The 23,103-nt window shown below is 37.7% G+C and overlaps 1 protein-coding gene across 2 annotated transcripts; it reads left to right on the forward strand.

Annotated features, from left to right (window-relative positions):
- The first annotated feature begins 9,666 nt into the window (after positions 1 to 9,666).
- Positions 9,667 to 19,917, forward strand: LOC149800822 (uncharacterized). Of its 2 annotated transcripts, none has more exons than XM_089954823.1 (2): positions 9,667 to 9,775; positions 18,405 to 19,917. In XM_089954823.1, exon 2 carries the CDS (start codon positions 18,425 to 18,427, stop codon positions 19,637 to 19,639), a length of 1,215 nt encoding a protein of 404 aa, XP_089810949.1. In that variant the 5' UTR covers positions 9,667 to 9,775; positions 18,405 to 18,424; the 3' UTR covers positions 19,640 to 19,917. The 2 variants fall into 2 exon arrangements, with proteins under 2 accessions (XP_089810949.1, XP_089810948.1); XM_089954822.1 differs by lacking the exon at positions 9,667 to 9,775 and adding an exon at positions 10,283 to 10,440.
- The last annotated feature ends 3,186 nt before the right edge of the window (positions 19,918 to 23,103 follow it).

Here is a 23,103-nt window from a genome sequence, read left to right on the forward strand (position 1 = left end):
TTGCCAGAAGCAACCCCTGGCATCTGAATCTATGCTGATCTAGATGTGACTTATAACCAGTAAACTGTTTCATCCTGTGTTGTGTCGATGCTGTGAAGTGAAGCTGGAGTGTCCTCTCCAGGGTGCAAGCCTGGGCAAGGTGATATGAAGAATTAGCTGTTGCCTATGCAACTGATTCCCCCTCTCCATGCAGCTTATGAATCCAAGGGAAAGGACAAGCCAATGTCATGGCATCATTGGCATCACAGATGTTGCAGAGATGACACTGAAAGCAATGCTGTGTCGCCTTAGGAACTCTGTCTCTGGACTCTGTCGAGGTTTACACCTTTAGCCTTTCCCATGAGTGGGTATAGTCACAAGGCAGCAAAGATCTTAAGTCAGAGTTTACCTTCTCCTAGATGGGGAACCACTCAAGGTTAACGAGCCCCATGTGCCCGAAGCGTCTGGTTTTGAGGTGCCAGAAACTCGCCTGTCATCCCTTCTCCAGTCAGTTTAAACAGGTTCCACTGGACTTATTAGTTAAGCCACTCGTGAAGGTCTGGAGATGGATTTGGATTTTTTTTACCCCAAGTAGAGTTTCACAAATTGCAGTTCCAAACCCTACGGAGTTCAATAGCTTCCTGCTATCTCTCATCTTGACATAATCCTTTAAATTTAATATCACATGGGTTGTAGCAATGGCAATCATCTTTCCCATCATGAGACATAATCAAATCAGCACAAGATGTCCATAACACTTAATGCATCAATAATCTGAATATTCCATTTTATTATTCAATACTCACTAATAAAACTTTTAACAGGTTTATTGACCCTTTTGTCCTGATAATGTATTGCACGTTGTATGCCATTTATAAAAAAAATAACAAAGCATAGAAACATTTTGCATCACCAAATATGTGCAGTTTAAAGCATCCGAAGTTCTCCAGCAATTTTAGTCTGGTTCCCAGCTTGATTCCACTGGATTTACTATGAATCTCAGATCCAAATCAAATATGGACAAGCCAGTATCCAGATTTTACTGCAAACAATTGCATTTCCGTAATGTCTGCTTTTATTCACTAAGTCTGTATTTTATGGGTCATTTATTTAAATTTTAAGGGTTGACAGATCTGGAAATATACAACTGTCATTGATTTGGGAAAAGTGAAAAAAAAATAGATAATTAGCCATCCCATGCATGCTGGCTGTGTTAAAGAAACAAATCAGTGGAAAAAGAACATATTTTTCAATTAGTAATAGAAATATAGTAACATGGAATCTACATGTCACTTTCAACTGTACTGTGAAGTAATCCCCCTGTACATGACCTGCAAAAAATTTAAACACTAAAATTTAACACAGCTGTCATCATAGAAGTCAAACATATGTCACATGATTTGCTACCATATGTGAGACAAAATGCATGTGCTCAGTGGATTACAACACAAAACTATAATTTCAAAAGAATAAACATTTTTAATTAAAATAATAAATGCTTTGGTTCAAACACAGTACATATTCAACTTGTTTCATATTTGGCACTTAATTTTTTATATACCTGATCACATTAACAGTAAGAAATAAACTCCCCTACCTCCAAATCAAGCATTCTCTAAATAAAATACGATAAAGGTCTTGTATCTATTTACCATACAGACCAAGGTAATTATCTCCTAAAGACTGCCCCCACTTGGTAGCCACCTGTATCATGTATGCTTACCTGATTACAACAGGATGCTCGCAATTTTGAATTGAAGGGTGAGAGGGATTGACAATAATTTGATCAGACATCTCTTAGAAACATAATTAACTAAACTACTTTCCTACTCTGTCAAATACCTAACAAAATCATAGTAGTAGAAGGAGGAAATACATGACCATCCAACCATGTCACACTGTAGGACCATGATAGGTGCTCTACCGAAAAAATGAATTCTTAACATTAATGCAGCCCACATTCATGAAGTTGCTCAGATCTGTGAATCAAAATCTTCATGATTTGTGCCTGTTCTTGCAAGAGTTCATAGCACAACAATCTAATAACCCACTTTTAACCAAGAGGCCACAGTTTATGGGCTTTTGTCTGGAGTTCTGATCTGAACTGGTAGTAAAAGTCTCAAACAGGCACTGTAGATGCTCTCCATGCACTGCAGATTGTAGCAAAGAGTGTAAGTCAGGTCTTGCAGATTTGCCTCTCTTGACATGTTGATCGAGGAGAGTGACTGGATAGTTTTTTATTGCCTGTAAATGGTAACCTGCTGGATACGAAACCAGGTTCAGTAATTAGTATGAATGTACTGTCAGAACAAAACTGCATGCCGTTCAGATTCACAGACAGGGCAAGTAGCTCACTCACCCAACATGCTAAAGTTTGTGCAATCAGGAAGAACGTCTTGCATGATGAAAGTTTTAGTGAGGTCATAACATAGGCCCAATTGTGGATGAGATGAACCATGTCAAGACATAGAAAGGATGAGATAAACATGTCAAGACATAGAAAGGATGAGATGAACCATATCAAGACATAGAAAGGATGAGATGAACCATGTCAAGACATAGAAAGGATGAGATAAACCATGTCAAGACATAGAAAGGATGAGATGAACCATGTCAAGACATAGAAAGGATGAGATGAACCATGTTAAGACATAGAAAGGATGAGATGAACCTGGTCAAGACATAGAAAGGATGAGATGAACCATGTCAAGACATAGAAAGGATGAGATGAACCATGTCAAGACATAGGAGAGGTTTAGCTTAGATAGGTTGAAACTGGACATCAAATCATACAGATCCTTGTTGCGGCCAATAATAATTTGTTTGAAATCGTGGAAAAGCATAACTTGATCTTAATAAAGGCTAATTTTGTGTCCTCAAAGAAGGAAAAGAAAGAAGCAAGCCAACCTGGGGGATTGACGATAAGAGTGGTGAGATACTGTTAATCTGACACCTGTCAGCAAAAGCACGACACTTCTCTTCATTAAACTTCAAAGTAGAGGGCCCCTAGCTTTTGAGATTCTGTCCACCAATAAAAGCACAGAACTTTTCATGCCAGGTATATCTGACTACCAGATCCAGGCATGAAAGAGGAGTTTCTCCAGACATGAACGTAATACTGGTGATAACCTTGGATGCTTGAAGAGCGCGGGGGGGGGGGGAGGGGGGCACTACAAGTTTGCTGGGTTGATCTGCTGCAAGATTGAGCAGATCGCTGACCTAATATTTGTACCAACTGAGTCAAGCAATCAGAGCTATATTGCAAGCCATGTCTTATGGATTCACTCTGGTATTAAAAATGCTGGGAAGGAGGCACCAGCCCACATCCCTCCCTAATGATTGATTGAGTCTTAACAGCCCATGCCTCTGGGTCGAGGAATAGAGATGGGGGGGGGGGTCTGGCACCCAATAAAGTATCATTGGCAGGCAAAACGGACAGCAGGTCATTGTCAGAATTGCTGGAAGGATGCAATGTAGGAGTGGATGCGAGTCCATATGGCTGGAAGGATGCAATGTAGGAGTGGATGCGAGTCCATATGGCTGGAAGGATGCAATGTAGGAGTGGATGCGAGTCCATATGGCTGGAAGGATGCAATGTAGGAGTGGATGTGAGTCCATATGGCTGGACCACATCTGGCAATACAACTATTTTCACCTAATACAGCAAAATCTGATAGTCTGGATAAAAGAGCTTACTTGAACCTTAATCCTCTATATATGTTTGATATCTGTCTTATCATACATGTTTGATATCTGTCTTATCATACATATGTTTGATATCTGTCTTATCATACATATGTTTGATATCTGTCTTATCATACGTATGTTTGATATCTGTCTTATCATACATGTTTGATATCTGTCTTATCATACAAATGTTTGATATCTGTCTTATCAGACAAATGTTTGATATCTGTCTTATCATACATATGTTTGATATCTGTCTTATCATACATATGTTTGATATCTGTCTTATCATACGTATGTTTGATATCTGTCTTATCATACATATGTTTGATATCTGTCTTATCATACATATAAGGTGTGAGACTTTATATGATCCAAGCAAATCAAGATAGCAGACTTAACAAAGGCATGGATTGAATCAGCCTTCCATTTGATTAGGAAATGTCTTACAATTATTTCAACATGTATAGGGGCAAAGTAGTGCTCAATACAAATATACTCTATTCAATACAAATATACTCTATTTAATACAAGTATAGTCTATTCTTCAAATGCTTTTTAATTACTTTTATAAGAAACAACAAGTCTGACAAACTCTTAGTTTTCACTTCCATCGATCTTAGTTTCTCTTGCTTTGGGCTATCGAGCAACTGTTGATGTCGAGCTCTTGTAGATGACATTTATTAGAAGAAACATGCACAGGCTTGGTTTTAAAACCATGAAAGATCACATTTAATTATCTAAATTGATTTGATGACAAGCAATTGTATTGCTCAATCCAGGTAAATGTTTTACAATACATACAGCTTTTGGAACTCCCAGTTTCATGAGTGCCAGACAGGTGTCTCTACCCAGGAGGAAATTTGTTTCAGCTCTGATCCCCAGCCCTTCCTTGACCAGAACATCAATGTTAGATTTAATCACACTCATGTTGGCACTGAAAACATACAGGAAAACAAATGACTAGAAAATTTTTTAGAGGACAGTCAAATAAGGAGGTTATTTAAGTTGCAAGACAATTAGAATAAAAGTGCCTTGTTAAAAGAACATAAAATGGGAGCCAGGTAAGGTTGTCTGATGATACGATTCAAACCAACAAATCTGGCATGTCAACCACCTGACCACTGTGGTTCCTGCTTCCATTGATACCATCTTGTTACAGGCAGAACACACTTGGATTGATCTACAATCTCTTAAAACAGTATAGTTTTATTTAAAAATCTAGAACTTCACAAAAGTCTATCCTCTTTTTCACAGTCCAGAACCTCTTCAAAGTTGATAGTTTGTTTTATCATGGTAAGTTATCAATGTCAACAGCTATTAATCTGCCGAAATGATTCTTGTGTGTGTGCATATTGCTCAATCATTCATAAACATCGATCACACTACCACTAGTCATGCCTTTCTTTTATACAGCAATAGGCAACAGGCTTTTTTTAATACAAAAAACCCACAAGACAAACACTAGGTTAAGTGATTAGTCTATTTTGTACATCTAGGTATTTATGGATTGTATCATCATTCGTGCTTATGCTCTTGCTTTATTTATATAAATGCAAACCAAACTGATAGTAATATACAAATGATAATACCTTCAAGTAGCTTTGCATGAAATTAGGCCAAAGTTAAAGGTGATTTGTTTTAACATTCCCAAACAGATGCATCAAAAGTTGTAGCAACTAAATTAATCCCCACAAATCTGTGGAACTTTATTCACAAATGACAATACTGAATTTTTAAACTTGATTAAAAATCATGCAAAAGCAGTGTAAGGGAAAAACAAATTTTAAAAACTTAAATATAGTCAGTTCAAGAACGTTTTTTTATGTATACAACAGACCCATCCACTTTACTTCTAACAGCCAATCTTCCAATGATAGCACTAAAAGTTGAGAAAAAGAAATTTTAAACCATAGGTAACAAATTCTGGTTCTGATGTCTTAGATCCCAAAGGTTAAGTAGTGGTTAGGTAGATATGCATGGTTGTGGGGGAGGGGCATGTATGCTGGATGAATGAATCAAAATAATTTCAAACATTATTAAATTCCAATAATGAAGAGAAAACAACTAAAACTGTGTTCATGAAAGGACTGTAAGGAATAACTGAAGCGTGACAAACACTGTTGTGCATGCTCTACCACTGCCATGATGAAGTATATAAAGATGGACTGGTTGGAAGAGGTTGGAGGACAGCAAAAAAAAGTTTTCTAAAAGGGTCCTACCCAGCAACCATTGCCAGAAGAACAACAGCAGCTCTACTGTTCCCTTCTGTTGTGTTGGGAACTTTCATGGCGAATCTCTCCCATAACATCTGAATGATAGTACTGCTGATTTCACCAGACTTCACCAGCTCCACAATCTATAAAGAAACCATGTCGAGCAAATTAAAACACCTGACTTCATCAGCTCCACAACATATAAAGAAAAAATGTCGAGCAAAATAAAAGACCTGACTTCATCAGCTCCACAACATATAAAGAAAAAATGTTGAGCAAAATAAAAGACCTGACTTCATCAGCTCCACAACATATAAAGAAAAAATGTCGAGCAAAATAAAAGACCTGACTTCATCAGCTCCACAACATATAAAGAAGAAATGTCGAGCAAAATAAAAGACATGACTTCATCAGCTCCACAATCTATAAAGCAAAAATGTCAAGCAAAATAAAAGACCTGACTTCATCAGCTCCACAACATCTATAAAGAAAAAATGTAGAGCAAAATAAAACACCTGACTTCACCAGCTCCACAACATATAAAGAAATAAGGTTAAAAAAATAAAATACCTGATAAACAGCTCCACAATCAATAAAGAAAAAAGGTTAATATTAAACAAGAAGCTGTAGCCTGCTAGAAGTTTTAAACTGAACAGAAGCAATATTATCATTTTAAACCAGTAAGATCTATTGATGCAAATCTCCTTATTTAAGTGCCACTACAAATTTTGCAAATAGTAAAGTGCAAGTATATCTTTCACAAATACTGTCAGTTTGCAAAATTGGTAATATACACATGCCACTCTTTTGTCATTATTAAGATTAAAGATTAGAAGTTTTGCCAACTTTTGAATTTCAGACCAGGTATAGGTCTCTCTTCATTCTGTCAATGAATTGGGTATTATGAACTCCAAAACTCTACCCTATGTCTAAATTGTAATTTTACAAAAAAGCTAACAAAATTTTGTAATTTATGTTTCTCAGACAATACTTACCACATCAAATTAATGCTAAGAAAATAAATTTTACTGCTTCCCAATCCAGCACTCCAAAAAGATAAAATTTTGTCTTTTCCATCTATTAACCATATAGAAAAAATTATTTAAGTGTTCTATTGTAATTCACTTGTAAATACTGTAAATACTCTACACACTTTAAAATCTAACTGATTTAACAAGTTATTTACTTGTTTTAGTGGACCTTATCTATAACTACTGTAGTATCATCAATTTTCATGGTTTTTGTTGTTGTCCTGAACCACGAATTTAAAGCCCTAACGAAAAATGAGCCACGTAGGATGACATTTCATTTTATCCATGCATTTTCAGGTACATAATCCCAAAATTGCTGAATTAAACAAGTCCAGCTTTCTCAAAACTACTGATAATTTGATCTGATCTTTCACTCATTGTCGCTTAGCTGCAAGTATCCATTCAGCATGAACTGGCTTGATTAACGAGGTTGCAAAGTTTACTAATACTGTGCAATGATCGTCACAGGTAACATCTTCTTCCATAATGGCATCCATGATCTGTTTAACATACCACTCGTGGAAGTGTGACTTTAATTCTTCTTTTTACTCTTTATTTACTGTCAAGTCTAGTGGTTGAAGTCAGTCTGTACCATTGGCAGGCACAAACATTAGCTGCCTGGTAAGCAAGCACCTCTGCTGTGTTCACAGCTTCTGACAGGTTAGGAAGTCCAGGAACTGAAGAGGGTTTAATTTGAATCTTAAGCCACTGTGTTCCAATGCCATGATCATCAGAAAGTACTGATGGTGCAACTTGATGGACAGTGGTTTAAGTAAGAGATCATTAATATGTACTTTATTAACCGATTTGCCTAGTGTTGTTGGCTGTGTCGGCTTCCTCTGATGTTGAGCATTCAAACAAAAACATGGTGAAAGTGATTAATCTTGACAGGTGTTTTATTAGTGCTCACAGGGATGGAAGTATTGTTTTAGTGTTGTTGGCTGCATCGTCTTCAATTGATATAATTCACTTGGTTGAAAACATGGTGTAAGTATTGAACTTGTCAAATCTATGAAGTGCTCATACATGTGAAAATATTGTTTTAAACATTTAAAGTGCATCGGCATAGTTTTATTCTTTTGTATTCTTTATTTTTGGTATTTGTAGAGGTTAAACCATGAAATTAAATATCTACTAATATGGAAATTTTGACAGGCAAAACCACGAATCTAAGTACCCATGAAAATGCCTTCTTTTTTTACGAAGCCACAAAAATTGAGCCCAATGAAAATAAATGATACTATGGTAAATACATAATGATACTACAGTAAATACATAATGATACTACAGTAAATACATAATGCAAACGAGCATCTGTCAGTGACTGTCACATTCGCACTGGTAATTGGATAATGCATTCTGGTCAGCACTGCAACAGATTACAGAAAGCAGAGGCAATTACAAAAAACATGTTGCCACTAATCTGTTGTTGTCCAGGAGTAAAAATGACATAAAAAACTGGTCTCTTGAATGATTGGTGACCTGTTTTTACAGAGATTAAATCACTAATATTCTACCTTGATTTAGTGCTAATGCCAAATTTGACAGACATGTGTACTGAATCAGGAGACCTGCAAACCTTAACAAGACTTATAGTAAGGCAATTCATTTTTTCCGAAATTCTGACAGTTTTCAGTAAGATGAAACAAAATATCATATACTGCAACTGTACAGTTGGAAAACACGTATTTAAAAGGTTCGATATTCAAAACTGATGCAGCGATGGTAAACATTTTGCTCAATGGCTTGTTTGTAAAGTACATGTAGAGTTTATTCACCTCTAGTACAATTGCATAAACTTCAGTTCTAAACCGTATGCAGACCTTATTTACCACTAGTACAATTGCATAAACTTCAGTTCTAAACCCTATGCAGACATGCAGACCTTATTTACCACTAGTACAATTGCATAAACTTCAGTTCTAAACCGTATGCAGACCTTATTTACCACTAGTACAATTGCATAAACTTCAGTTCTAAACCCTATGCAGACCTTATTTACCACTAGTACAATTGCATAAACTTCAGTTCTAAACCCTATGCAGACCTTATTTACCACTAGTACAATTGCATAAACTTCAGTTCTAAACCCTATGCAGACCTTATTTACCACTAGTACAATTGCATAAACTTCAGTTCTAAACCCTATGCAGACCTTATTTACCACTAGTACAATTGCATAAACTTCAGTTCTAAACCCTATGTAGACCTTATTTACCACTAGTACAATTGCATAAACTTCAGTTCTAAACCCTATGCAGACCTTATTTACCACTAGTACAATTGCATAAACTTCAGTTCTAAACCCTATGCAGATCTTATTTACCACTAGTACAACTGCATAAACTTCAGTTCTAAACCCTATGTAGACCTTATTTACCACTAGTACAACTGCATAAACTTCAGTTCTAAACCCTATGTAGACCTTATTTACCTCTAGAACAATTGCATAAACTTCAGTTCTAAACCCACATTGGCTGAATCTTAGACTCGAACCGCCGCAGACAGAGGTGAAATGGCAGTGATCCGTAACGAAGAGCGCTTTAGACCACTCGGCCACTCGGTCCCCCAGTTCTATCAGCAAAGTTATATATAAAGTTATATACGACTCAGCAGAAGCAATTGTTTTCTTTACAGTACAGGATACAATACAATAGTTTTCAAGTTTCTGTGAGAGAGAGAGAAGATTACGTATCGTATGAGAGACCACTACAGAAAAGTACCGGACGTCAAATTAACTGAGATGTTATGTGACCCTAATTTTCTTTTCTCACAGTTCAAACATCCGGACATCTGATCCTATTACGTGCGTAAAATAAATGCTTTCTTTCTTAGTCCATGTTCTCCTCGCTGTCTGGAGTGGTAAGTAGTCATTTGTCTTAAATGCTATTTCTAATGAAGCACTGTATAATCTGGTTATATTTATACTGAAGGGATATATTCTATCGAATTTATGACATACACATCCAATCAAAGTCGATATATAACCAGCGTTGTTTAACTCTATATGTTCTGTAATCCTAAAGAGAGAGAGATCATGTTGCTTTAGTCACAAAAGGGGGAGGGAAGGGGGCGGGCTGTGTTAAGAGATTTAAAATACCTTGCCAAAATGGAATTTAATATAGACGCCACAGTAACGGCGCTCAAATCGATTCATTATTAATTTCAAACTTATATATCGTATCAAACACACACACACACACACACACACACACACACACACACACACACACATATATATATATATATATATATATATATATATATATATATATATACGACTCAGCAGAAGCAATTGTTTTCTTTACAGTACAGGATACAATAGCTTTTAAGTTTCTGTGAGTGAGAGAGAAGATTGTGTCGTATGACAGCCCACTACAGAAAAGTACCGGATGTCAAATTAACTGAGATGTTATGTGACCCTATTTTCTTTTCTCACAATTTGAACATCCGGACATTAGATCTTATTACGTGCGTAAAATAAATGCTTTCTTTATTAGTCCAAGATTTCCTCGCTATCTGGAGTGGTAAGTAGCCATTAATCTTAAATGTTTTTTCTAATGTACCACTGAATAATCTGGTTATATTTATCCTGAAGGGATATATTCTATCGAATTTATGACATACACATGCAATCAAAGTCGATATATAACCAGCGTTGTTTAACTCTATATGTTCTCTAATCCTAAAGAGAGAGAGAACATGTTGCTTTAGTCACAAAAGGGGGAGGGGAGGGGGGCGGGCTGTGTTAAGAGATTTAAAGTACCTTGCCAAAATGGAATTTAATATAGACGCCACAGTAACAGTGTAGTATGAGATGTGAGATTACGTCTGCCCTCCAACAGGAATGTCGTATGCTGTTATACATTTCATCATGCAACGCAAGGAAGACTTACACTGCTGTAAAGTGGCATCAATGCAAAATCACAGATTAATGTAACTCACACAATATGTTCTCTTTATAGAATAACACTGTCAACCTCGGAAATACGTTGCTGTGTAATCCTTTGTGTATAAATAATGAAGGGACAAGCACTAACCCGTCCTCTCCATTTTAAGTGTGCGGCTTATTTGCATAAAATGTTGATCTCTTCTCTGTTAACGGAAAGTGAAAGAACACAGATTAGTGTAATTTCCAGAATATCTTTTCTTCATTGCATATTCCTTGTACATAAATTTGGATGACATGAGCATTTGTAATCAAGAGCTGTGCGACTTTAATGGTTTAGGACAAACAATAACAGTTTAATACATGTTTGTACATATTATTTATTATGTTGTTCTCGTCGCGGATAACACTGCTCAACTAAACAGATTGCTTAATACATTTCTAACTAATCATACGAAGACAAGAATGCTCTTTAGAATCTAGTAGAATTTATTCAAAAGTCTCCTTATAAACTGAATGCAGTCTGTTGTATAGTCGGAAGCAGTATAAAACTGAAGAAAAAAAATGAAAAGGAGATACAGTATTGATAATTTCGCACTGACGTCATCACTGGCACTGGACCAATCAAACCGCTGTATCTGACTCATTCGAGTAGGTGATTGACTAAAGTTTTATCCTTTGAGACCTTTGTTTTTGATAGCGAAGACAATCCTTATATCTTTGTTTTAAAACTAAATAGTTATAACCAACAGCATGTTGAAATATATTACAAAGATTTTCCAAGATTAAGTTTGAGAAATTCAATGATGACGAAATAAGACTCCTGTAAAGCAAGATGAGGAAAAAGACCTGGTTAAGTTAAATGTTTTCACCTACCGGATATTTGTGTCAAGCCTGTTGTAGCCCGACTGTAGAAATTATCAATTCAATACATCCTTGAATACTGAGGGAATGTATATTTACACATACATGCGACAATCTGTAGTGTGTATACTTTTAAACTAAAACACAAAATATATAAATTTGTATGTGATGCTATATATTAACAATTATTTATGCTCATTTACTGCAGTCTTGAATCATCATTTCATGTCATTAAACACGCTACAATTAACCATCGAATGAAACTACTTGTCTTACAACAAATGCTAGAATGGCTTCTGTTATTGTTATCTGAAATACACAACATCACATTTGAGTGGCAAACTTCACATCTGAGTGGCAAACTTCACATTTGAATGGTTTTCTTCTGAATGTCTCCTTATTCACGCCACAAGAAATTCACATATAAAACAGTATTATATACATTAAAAATTATGTCCAAAGTATTGATTTTAATCACATTAATAAGTTCTCATATATATAGTTTTGCAATGCTGCAACGAGAGCGGACAAAACTAAAAACACTGCAGTTCAAAATGAGCACCCTGTTTTACAGAAATGGAGGAATGAATCTCGTCCTTACCACATAACATATGTTTGTGGACATCAGATGAGCTGCTTGATCAGATCTAGCAGTGTGGTCTGTGGGCTTTCTGTCAGTAGTAACATGCCATTGCTCTTGGTGCGTTGACCTCCTGATACGTTTCACAGTGTTGCTGATGTAAACATATCTCTGGCTTGGTTGTGTATCTATACCAACTCTACTTTGCTGTCCGTGCAGAACTTGATGGTGTCGGGTTTTATATCCATTTGATCTAAAATCAGCTCCGCTATTTTTGCTGCTAATAGAGCTCAACTTGGTTTTTGTTTTGGAATAATTTGTGTGGGTTGCCGCGTCATCTTAGATTTTCCGACCCCAAGTGGTCCAATCATTTGTATCTGTGGTTTTTTAATTAAGCCACGGCTGAGATTGTTTTCGTTGAGAAATCTGAGAAGAGACATATCTCTCGGCCCAGTTCTGGAGAGAAAGAGCTTTGCGGTGCAAGTACGTGGAATCAGGAGCTGTTAGAGAGCCTGCAGAGAATCCTTCCACCTCTCCTGTTCCTGTAGCTTTTGTTTTAGGTAGTATAGTATCCCATGTTCTTGCCTCTGAAGTAAGCTCTTGAAGTAATAACCTCCCTTGAATGGTAAGTGGGACTACGAACCCGAGTGAATCGTAGAGGTTGTTCGCAGTTGACAGGACGTCGCGTCGGTTGTACGGATTTTAATCAACGGACAACTGGACTGTGAATGTGTCCGTCTTGAGAACCAAGATTAGCCCAAGACAAGGCTGAATAAGTGGTGATTCGACACCAAGATCCAAATCACTTATATCCATTGCGTAGTCATGTGACGGTAATGCCTTCATTATCTCGGCGAGTTGAAGGCAATTTTGTGGAGCCTCAGATTAGAAATGGATAAAATCCCTGTGTTCCTTCGAGCAGATCGACATCCTCTGCATATGTAGTCATTCATTTAAGTCCATCGCCTACATATAAGACTCCTGAAGTAATAACCTCCCTTGGATGATAAATGGAGCTCCGAACCCTAGTGAATAGTAGAGGTTGTTGGCAGTTGACAGGACGTCGCGTCGGTTGTACGGAATTTAATCAACGGACAACTGGACTGTGAATGTGTCCGTCTTTAGCACCCAGCTTAGCCCAAGACAAGGCTGAATAAGTGGTGATTCGACAATAAGATCCATATCCTTTATATCCATTGCGTAGTCATTTGATGGTAATGCCTTCATTATCTCGGCGTGTTGAAGGAAATTTTGTGGAGTCTCAGATTAGAGATGGATAAAATTCATGCGTTCCTTTGAGCAGATCGATATCCTCTGCATCTGTAGCCATTTATTTAAGTCCATCGTCTACATAGAAGTCTCTCTCTACTAACCGTCTTGCATTAGTACCACATTCACATTCTCCTTCCTGTCTGGCCCTTCGAAGTCCGTTTGTGGTCACTGCAGGTGATGAACTGTTACCGAGGATATGTATTTTCATCCTGTATTCGACAACTTCATTGTTTGTCATTGTTGCAGCACCACAAAAATCTTAAATAATTTCTGTCGTCAACTTGAACTTCAAAACAGTGGAACATGTGCTGGAAGTCGGCTGTTACAGCAACATGCTCCTTCCTGAAACGGATTAGTACTCCTACGAAGCAACTGGTTAGGTCTAGACTGGTAAGAACATCATTCTGTACGGATGCCCCGACCTGGAGCACTTGAGTCAAATACAAGTCTGATTTGACCTGGTGTCTGTGAATGGATGGTAGACCCAAAGGTCGGTAGATACCAGCATGATTCACCTTCTTTCAGTAGTAAGGCCGGCTCCGTCTGGCCGTTTTCAAATATCCTTTTCATGAATGCCACGAAATGGTGCTTTGCCTGTAGTTACCTTGCCAAGGTATGGTGTGGCGACGCGAGTCGAGTGCTCGCCTGTGGTTTCTTATTAGGAAGTTGACGTTTTGACATACGAAAGAGGAGCGAGGCTATCAAGCCGTTTGGTTAATCTTTGAAGTATCCTTTGTCCATTACTTCCTTGAACTCCTTGTCTTAGATCAAAGGAGCAGGTTTATTGTCGTTCATTGATTGTTTTAGTTGGTTTTGTTTACAAACTGTATGTGCATGACCACTTTCCCAGTGTGGAAACTTCATTGTAGGCTTGAGTAGTACTATTTTGATTTTCGTTGTTGTTGATTCTCTATTTTACAAAGAAATGTTTCAGACATAGTCTAAAAAGAACATGTGACCATTCTATATAACTAGTTTAGAGAAAGTGCTGACGTTGACAGGTTTACGCGCTTTTCTAATGCAGATGTCACCTACTATAATCTATCCAAGATCAAATCCTTGTACGTAGGGACCGTTGAGCTGCTCGTGAACCTTGTGCACTCTTAATATATCTCTACCTAGCAGGAGCACAATTTGTGCGTCTTGATCTAATGCTGGCATATGGTTGACATCGAACCACAGATGAAGGTGATGACTCGCCGCATAGGGTGTCGGGATCTTGCTCCTATTGTTCAGTATCTGGTCTATCAGTGTGGGAAGAGACAGCCTTGTACCGCCGTCACCTTTCTCTATCAGGTAACTGTTTGTTTGTCTCCTTACTGCCTTCATCTGTCCTGCACACGTCTTGAGTGCGTATGGAGATATGTTTCCACATGTGCAGAATAAATGACATAACTCTGACCTAGTCAACAATTTCACATTTTGATAGTCCAGGATGGTGTACGTCTTCACTGCTTTGTCAGGTTGTCCTTTCGCGTAAACTCTCACTCAGCATATTTTAGAGCACAGTGCAGTTGGAAGTGTTTGATGGTGTGACATTATTCTTTTCTCCTCTCCGCCGTGCATTGAGCCAGGGTGGATGAATTTACGAGTATCTGGATGTAGAATGGTCGAATGTTTATCGCTCTCACACTCTCCACAATTAACAGTCGATTTACAATATCTACCAAAGTAATTCGTCCAAAAGATTTCTTTCTAGAGCCACGACATTTCTGAAGGGGGTGAGGCTTATTGTGCAATGGACATTTTTTGTTGGTATCCTCGACTTTGCAATTTGAAGTTGTAGTGTGGATAGGTGTGGTGGACGTAGAATACACTTTCTTTAATGTACAGAGACAGATGTTTTGTGTCTAACTTGAAAGCATTTGAACTCGATGTGCCCGATGCACTAAATTCGAAACTTGGATCATACCTTGTTTTAGCTAGATCACGAATAAACACTGAAAAAGAATGAGGAATGTGGGAATGGGGCTGAATTTTCCTCCTTATATATTGAGCCTTGCTAGATCCATTTCTCTTGGAAACTGTGTTGCAGTTTTTCCACGATGGGTGTCTAACAAACTGAGGCCTGGTAGGTGTGGATCCGCTTTGGCCAATTCGAGTTTCATTAACAGGTCTCCAAGAACTTGTAGCTTTTGATTATCTTTGATAGAAATATTTATAAATTTCTCTAATGCATCGAAGAGAGAGTTTTCAATCACCTCAAGTGGTGGTGGTGGGGGGGCGTAACACGCATCCAGTCATTCCCATACCGTCTTCAGACCTATTGCAGGGTTATTCATATGTACTGACCTGTTCCTCTTCACATGCTCTGAGGACTCATGTCCTATGTATTTTGACAATAAATCAAGTTCCTCTCAGATGGAATTTGTAAATGTGGACTTCCATGTTCTGTATTTCTCTCTACGGTCGAACTTGAAGAGCACCGAGTTGACGAGTTCATGGCAAGTTCAGGTATTTGGCCAAAATCTGTCATACTTGGCGCTTCGACTTGCGAAATTGAGGCACGTGCGGCATGTCATCGATGAGCGAAGCAACATTCGATGGTGGGTTCATGTGCAATTGTTCAGATGCATCTGGCCTTTGCAATGTGTGAGTGATGCGCACAATGAACTTTTCTGCGTGTAATCCTGAAGTAGTGAGTCTCCCTGTGAAAACATGTCCGGATTGCAATTCTGGTCTCATGAATCTATGGGCCTGTAAATGTGCGGAACAGTGTAGTGGCCACTGGCATCCATTGTAAAGCGTACTTAATACAGATTCCCATCAAGAGGTCGTACATTTTCTTCATGTGTGATCGGCGATGCTTCAGCACCTGCTTTTTACTCCACTATAGTCATGAGGAGAATGAGCTGTTGTTCATCGCGTATTAGTTTAGTACAGAGTCCCTGGTACGTTGGCCATGACCATCAGAAAGCATTTGACTGACAATCCTACCCTGGTTCTACCACTGCTTCAAAGATATTGTCATGGGCCTCAGTTGCAGCTGCATCCTTTTCCTGAGGTACAGTATTTAATTTGACTTCCAATTCTACTTTCCTACATGTAGCCATGACGGCCGCACTTTTTATGTTTCTTCGGTTCTCGTGCTGACCACTCGCGATCACTTGACTGTTTACTCTTAAAACTTTATAGAATAATTTCAACACTATATGGAGTAACAATATAAAAATTAAAACAGAACGTTGTATAAGATAGATCACAACTGATGCAGTGAATCGCAATGATTCTTTTCAATTCTAGTATAGGTTCTGTATCCTCAGCATCGATTCAATACCGTCTTGGAAGCTATACCTGAGTGAAACCCCACCCCACCCTACGCCAACTGATTCCCACCCATTGCTGGCTTTCGGGCGTGAAATAGGCCAGATCTGCTCTTCTGCATATTGTTAGAGACGATCTATGGAGGCGGAATTCGCGGTGGCTCAGTGGTTAGAGTGCCTTGTTCCCAACTAATAGGCTGTGTGTTCTTGGATCAGCTTGGGTCTGATACAGTTGTGGTTCTCCGACACTAGACCACCGGTCGGCACATAGAATTTATAAATATATGTTTAGTTATGTGTTGGCAATTACTAATAATCATCTAACGAATGCACCGCTCCAGTGGCTTAATGGTTAGAGTGTCCGCGTCGAATGCGTGAGGTCGCGGGTACGAGCCCTGGCTTTGTCATACCGTAGACTTGCATAACTGATACTAGCAGCTGTCTCCGTAGGAACTCAGGATTAAGAGTTTAGTATTAGGACTGGTCGGCCTGTTAGGATCATGTGATTGGGTGGGTCATAATGCTACATGTCTGCGGCATGATGCCCAATGCTAGACATCACTATAGACTGCCACAATGAATACATTGTATCAATAAGACTGAAAACCTGTTAAAACTACATAAAAAATCCAAATAACACAAACACACATTCTATTAATAAGACTTAAAATAGCGCCTATGGCGTAGTTTCTCAGTGACTGATGGGATATTTATGTTTCAAGAATAATTTTGTGGCCTCCCATTGGTTGTGCTACGTCAAGTGAAAATGCTTAATTCGACTTAAGACCAGTAGTGTATGATGTCACGTGGGTCTACAGCGAAGTACAGTCGCAAAATTCGGTATATATAAAGAGAAAGATAAGCAGTCAGATTCCTTCCGATATTTGGAGTCTTTCACACTTATTGTTTTCCTGCTGTAAGTCTGCAGACGTGTTTTATGTTGTACGTAGATATTATTCGAGCGGAAAAAATAATTCTTCGACAGTTCAGGGAAGATAGAAAGTTCTCATATTCGGACTAAAATATTATTCTGGAACTGTTAAAATTATTCGGAGGAATTCCGGACAACGCCATCTTGACAATGTCACCATTCTTGAGGACAAGTACATTTCCGGTATTGAAATTTATAAAGACTTTACATTTATTTAGGACATTAATAGACCTTTATAAGGACTAGGTAGGATTCACTGTGAGCTCCTCTCATATCTGCATTTTAAACTTTGATAATTAAATTATTTCTTAAGTTTTATAAATCTGTTTTACTTCTTTTTTGTTACCTAATTTTGTCACCAAAGAGTCGTCACATTATGTTACTGCAGATTCACGTAGTTATCGTGGCTTTAAACTCTCTGCCTATATTTAGTGGATTTCAACGATTCAAACTAGGCCAATCGATCAACCAATCCTTCTACTAGAGAAATAATGAATGTTTAGTCTAGTCATATAACATTTCCACTAGAGAGAGTACATAAAGTGTCAGTCTTTTTTTTAATGTAGCTCTTCCTGGAGTAATGCGTTGATAAACTTGTATGATACAACGTACAACATATAACATATGTAATTGTAATTTGACCTATCATAAATGATGACACGTTATTATATTTTTGATTCTATCAATTACAGCTGCCCTATAACACAAGGACATGAGGAGTTTGTGGCATCTGTGTTTCGTCATTATGGTCGTGGCCATTGATTGTGTACATATGACAGATGTATCGACTGAGTTGGAAAGCCTGAGGAAGAGGTTGGACATGGTGGACCTAAGGTTGGCATCTGATATTCTGATTCTACGGAGAGATCTGGACACTGAACGGAGACTGAGAATAGAACTTCAGAATACTGTTCATCAGTTACAAGAACAAATGTTCACAAAAAATCACACAAAAAGTCCCGAGGAGACGGATATTTTAAGAGCCAATTTAAAGACCCAGCAAAGTATAATCGAACAATTGCTAAACGACGCTCGTAATGCGAACTATCAGAATCAAAATTTGAGAAATGGCAACAATTATGAACGACATAACATCATCGTCCTAAAAAAGGCATTTGGCGAAGAAAAGCAATGGAGAAAACAGACGGAGAAAAGAGTTAGTGACCTTAGGTCAACACAAGAAGATTTGCAATCAGATTTAAGAACAGCTTCTGATAAAGTGAATGAACTCATTAATTTCAAATCATCCACAGAGAAATCTTTAACGAGTCTAAGATCAGAATTGTATCATATGGAAAAGAAACAAAACGAGCTCAATAGTTCCGCCTCAAATGTTATAAACCAGATGGATGCATATATCGATGGCGTTTCAAATCAATTTTGTCAACTAAATCCAAGCTATGTAAATGTTTGTGAAAGCCACGGCATGAACAAATCCAGCTGCTGTTTGAGAAGGGTGCTCCAGTCTGTACAAGAAACATTAAAAGTCAATGATTTGAAACTATCAGAATTTGAAAAGCAAGTTAATCGCCGTGTATCATTTTCCGCTCGAATATCGCCTGAAATAAAAAATATCCCTCCCTGGGACACTATTGTATTTAGTGATGTTATTCACAACGAAGGAAGTGCCTACGATCATACAAACGGAAAATTTGTAGCCCCCGTCAGTGGAACGTACGTATTCTTTTCGCACATTCTTGGGGCTTCAAGAAGACTTGAAACAGCGTTGAAGATAAACGAAGATATAAAACTTTGGCTGTACTCCGCAGACCCGAGACACTTGGCTCCAGGAAGTAACATGTTGGTTATTCGTATGTACAAAGGGGATTCGGCAAGGATGATTAAGCATGGTCCATGGGGAGATCAGCCTTTTTACATTCACAATTTGTGGAGTACATTTTCCGGGTTCTTACTTAGTGCTGACTAGAACGTTTTAGACGTAAAACTACATAATGTAATAAATCAGTAGACATGTATATATTATTATGATATTATGCAGAGTCATATGGTACAGAGACGTAAATATTACTATGATCAGAAACATAAGCATTACTATGATCAGAAACATAAACATTACTATGATCAGAAACATAAACTTTATTATGATCAGAAACATAAACATTAATATGATAAATCAAAGAGATATAACAATATAGAATAGTTCATATATGCGTTATACCTGTGGATATAAAAGCTTGAAAATTCCGTTGATGATACGTTGCGTCGTTTATAAATATAACCCAGTTTCGCTTCAGTGACACATTGCTAATCAACCTTCCCGCTTGCTTGATGCGCCCAACAAGGCAATTATAGAGGCAGTGAGATAAACACAGTAACCTTTTGCCTAGCACTCAGACCTCATGATTCATAGTCAAGTTTTGTAAGGGCTTGGAAGAATTCCTTTCATAATTGGGCAGCAGTTCTTTAAATTTTAATGCAGTCGTTAAGTGTAAAGTGCGGCTAGGGATTTCACAAGGTCTGTATCTTTGTCAAGGGTAATAAGAGTGGAATTCCCCATGCATTATCGTTATCCATTCAGTGTGTCTATCTTCTTTGATGTTAAATGTTGGAGAGTGAAATAATGCATTTTCTACTAGAAAGTAGCATTTCTGTGATCGCTTTTATTCTGATAACCACAGTTGTAAAACAGATGTGACTAAAAATGGCGCCTCTGTTAAATTCCTGTTTGTCTCTCAAATCGTTCGACCCCATTTAACACAGCCCCCTCCTCGGTCTACAGTGAAATCCTCTAACATATAGGAGACGAGTCTCCCGGACTCGAGACCAAAAGGGTGTATGTACGAATCCTATCATGGGGTCAATCCACGTCGGCTACCTTGTGAGTTGTCATTGTGCAGGGCACTATACTTCGGTTGGTTAGAGACTAAATGCTCTCTACCGGAAACTGAAACATATCGATATAAAACACATATTAATGTGATTTACACTTTATCTTTTCTCCTTCCTGGCATAACCCATGTTTATTGGTCTGGAAGATTACGTTGGCCTAGTTGATGTTGCTGTTCTGGGTTTAACGCGACATTTTTAGCGCAGAATAGGCTTGACATGGCGGCCAGCATAAATCGTGGAGGAACATTACGGGGAAACCCTGGTACGAACCACTGACTCAGGGAAAGTTACTGGCAAACTTTCTCACATACATACATTGGCCGAGCCCGAGACTCGGACCCACGCGGACAGAGGTCAGATGGCATTGATCGATAACGGAGAGCTTTAGTCTAGACGACCACCCAGGCAGCAACGGGGATGGAGGCGTGGCACATCGAAAAATGTCAAGAGAATGGATCCATGCCGCATTCCCATGAACCTGTTATACGGAGAGCTAGCAGAAGGCGCACGATCGACTGGACAACCACGTCTGTACTACAAAGATGTTTGCAAGAAGGGCATGAAGACGGCCAACATCAATGTCAATGACTGGGAGAGCTGTGCTAACGACCTTTCCATCTGGCGCCTAGCTGTCAGACAGGGTGTTCAAGAAGCCGAGGAAGACAGGAAGATAAAGCAAGGTGAAGAAAAATGAGCTAGAAAGAAGGAGAAACAACAACTTACTTTGGAGCTATACCAACGTCTCCCGGATGCCAAAAGACACATTGCAATTATAGAGTCCTATGCTCCCTTGGCCATTTCAAATTTCCGCAACTTTTTCAAAACGAGGAAAATATTCGTCTACTTTATTTTCTCTGAAACTGGGCACTAACCTAATATTCATTGTAACATCAAAACTTGAAATTATATCTAATGTGGGAATGTGCTTTTCACTTGCCAGCTCCATTTTTCTTATTCTAAACTGATATTCCCACTCCTCTCTTTGCATTTGCCTCTATCTATCTCTCTCTGTTTCTTCCTTATTTACTTGCAATTGCATTTGTTTCTCCTCTTTCTGTAACTGCATTTGTTCTTTTTGTAATTGCATTTGTTCTTTTGGTAACTGCATTTATCTTTCTATCTTTATTACTTACCTAATTGCATTTTTTCTTCTTTCTGTAATAACATTGGTTCTTTTTCTTTATCCTATTTCATTTTTGTTCTCTTTCTCCAGTTTCAACTGCATTTGCTTTTCTTCTTTATCTCTCTGAAGTTCCAGCTTCCTTTACTCTAAATCCATCTAATTCCTTTACTTTTATGTCAAAGTCTGATAAATACTTATTCACTTAAACCAAAGCACTTTTATCCAAAACATTCCTTTCCAAGAAATAATGGAGCAAAATATGTTTTATTTCCTGCTTTGTTAAGGAAGTTTTTGCCTCAGAAAGATTATATTTTCTGGCAAGTTGAATCTGTTTCTTTTTATCAAAGGTCTAATTGTTCCTGGATAGGATTTGAAGAGAAAAAAGATCTCCACTTTTGATGACGTTATAAAAAAAAGCTTGCCGATTTCACTAAAGATTTCAAAAAATGTAAAACAGTACTTGGGATTTAAATATTTTCAAAATCTAGGATAATTTAAATTTAAAAGAAAAACAGTTTCTGAAATATTTTAGCCAAAATTCGTATATTCCGGACGAGCCCCCAATTCTCTGTGTTACTTGTTTAGGCTCTTTTAAACAGTAACAAGAAATAAGTGAAGCCAAGAAGCTTTGTAAAAAAAATTATTTCCCTAGAAAAACGAGGTAAAAATGAGTCAAATAACTTACGGTTTTAGGAATCAAATCTAAAAATAATCCAAGTATTACAAAATAGAAGTCCTAGTAATAAAAAGTCATAATCAAAATGTTTGAATCCCGATGAAATCCAAAATGGCGTATTATGTGGTCTGTGTCGTACTGATATGTCAATGGTTCTTTGTTGAATCACAGAAAATAATATTCCAGTCTTTGAATTCTGTATATTTCGATAATTATCTTTGTCCAAGACTTACTTAAGAGAACAAGTATTTCCAGGGAAAAATGATCTCTTTGAATCCAAATAATTTGAGGAAAAATTAAAAATTTCAACTCAAACTGATCACAACAAAAAGACTTTGACTCCTCGAGTATTATGGCAAGAATAATAAATATTTCTCAATACGTCAATATTACATCTGGCTACTGTGCAAAATGGATGCCAGAATACGGGTCAATTTCCCGGTAACCCAGAGTTTCAAACAATTGCTATATGTTATTTCTCACGTACTCCAAGTATTATCTGGATTTCACTTTATGTATCTACTCTAAGAAAGAATAAAGAAAAAAAAATGTCGTTTACTTCATTCCTTGCTGATTTCTGAATCAAAGTCAGGAACTAGGTCAGCATTAGATACAAAGTTTCTATCATTAGGTGTTTACGAGAATCAGTCAGGTCAAACTGAATTTCTGGAAAATGAATTTCTGGAAAATGTCAAATCCAGTAAATAAAATTATATTACAATAGCATGTAATGGAGAAAAGG

The sequence above is a fragment of the Sinohyriopsis cumingii genome, chromosome 4, assembly GCF_028554795.1.
Source record: "Sinohyriopsis cumingii isolate HCF-2022 chromosome 4, ASM2855479v2, whole genome shotgun sequence".
NCBI classification, from domain to species: Eukaryota; Metazoa; Mollusca; class Bivalvia; order Unionida; family Unionidae; genus Sinohyriopsis; species Sinohyriopsis cumingii.

Excerpts from the sequence above, each read along its gene's own strand:
- LOC149800822 (XM_089954823.1), top strand. The coding sequence starts at position 18,425 with ATGAGGAGTTTGTGGCATCTGTGTTTCGTCATTATGGTCGTGGCCATT.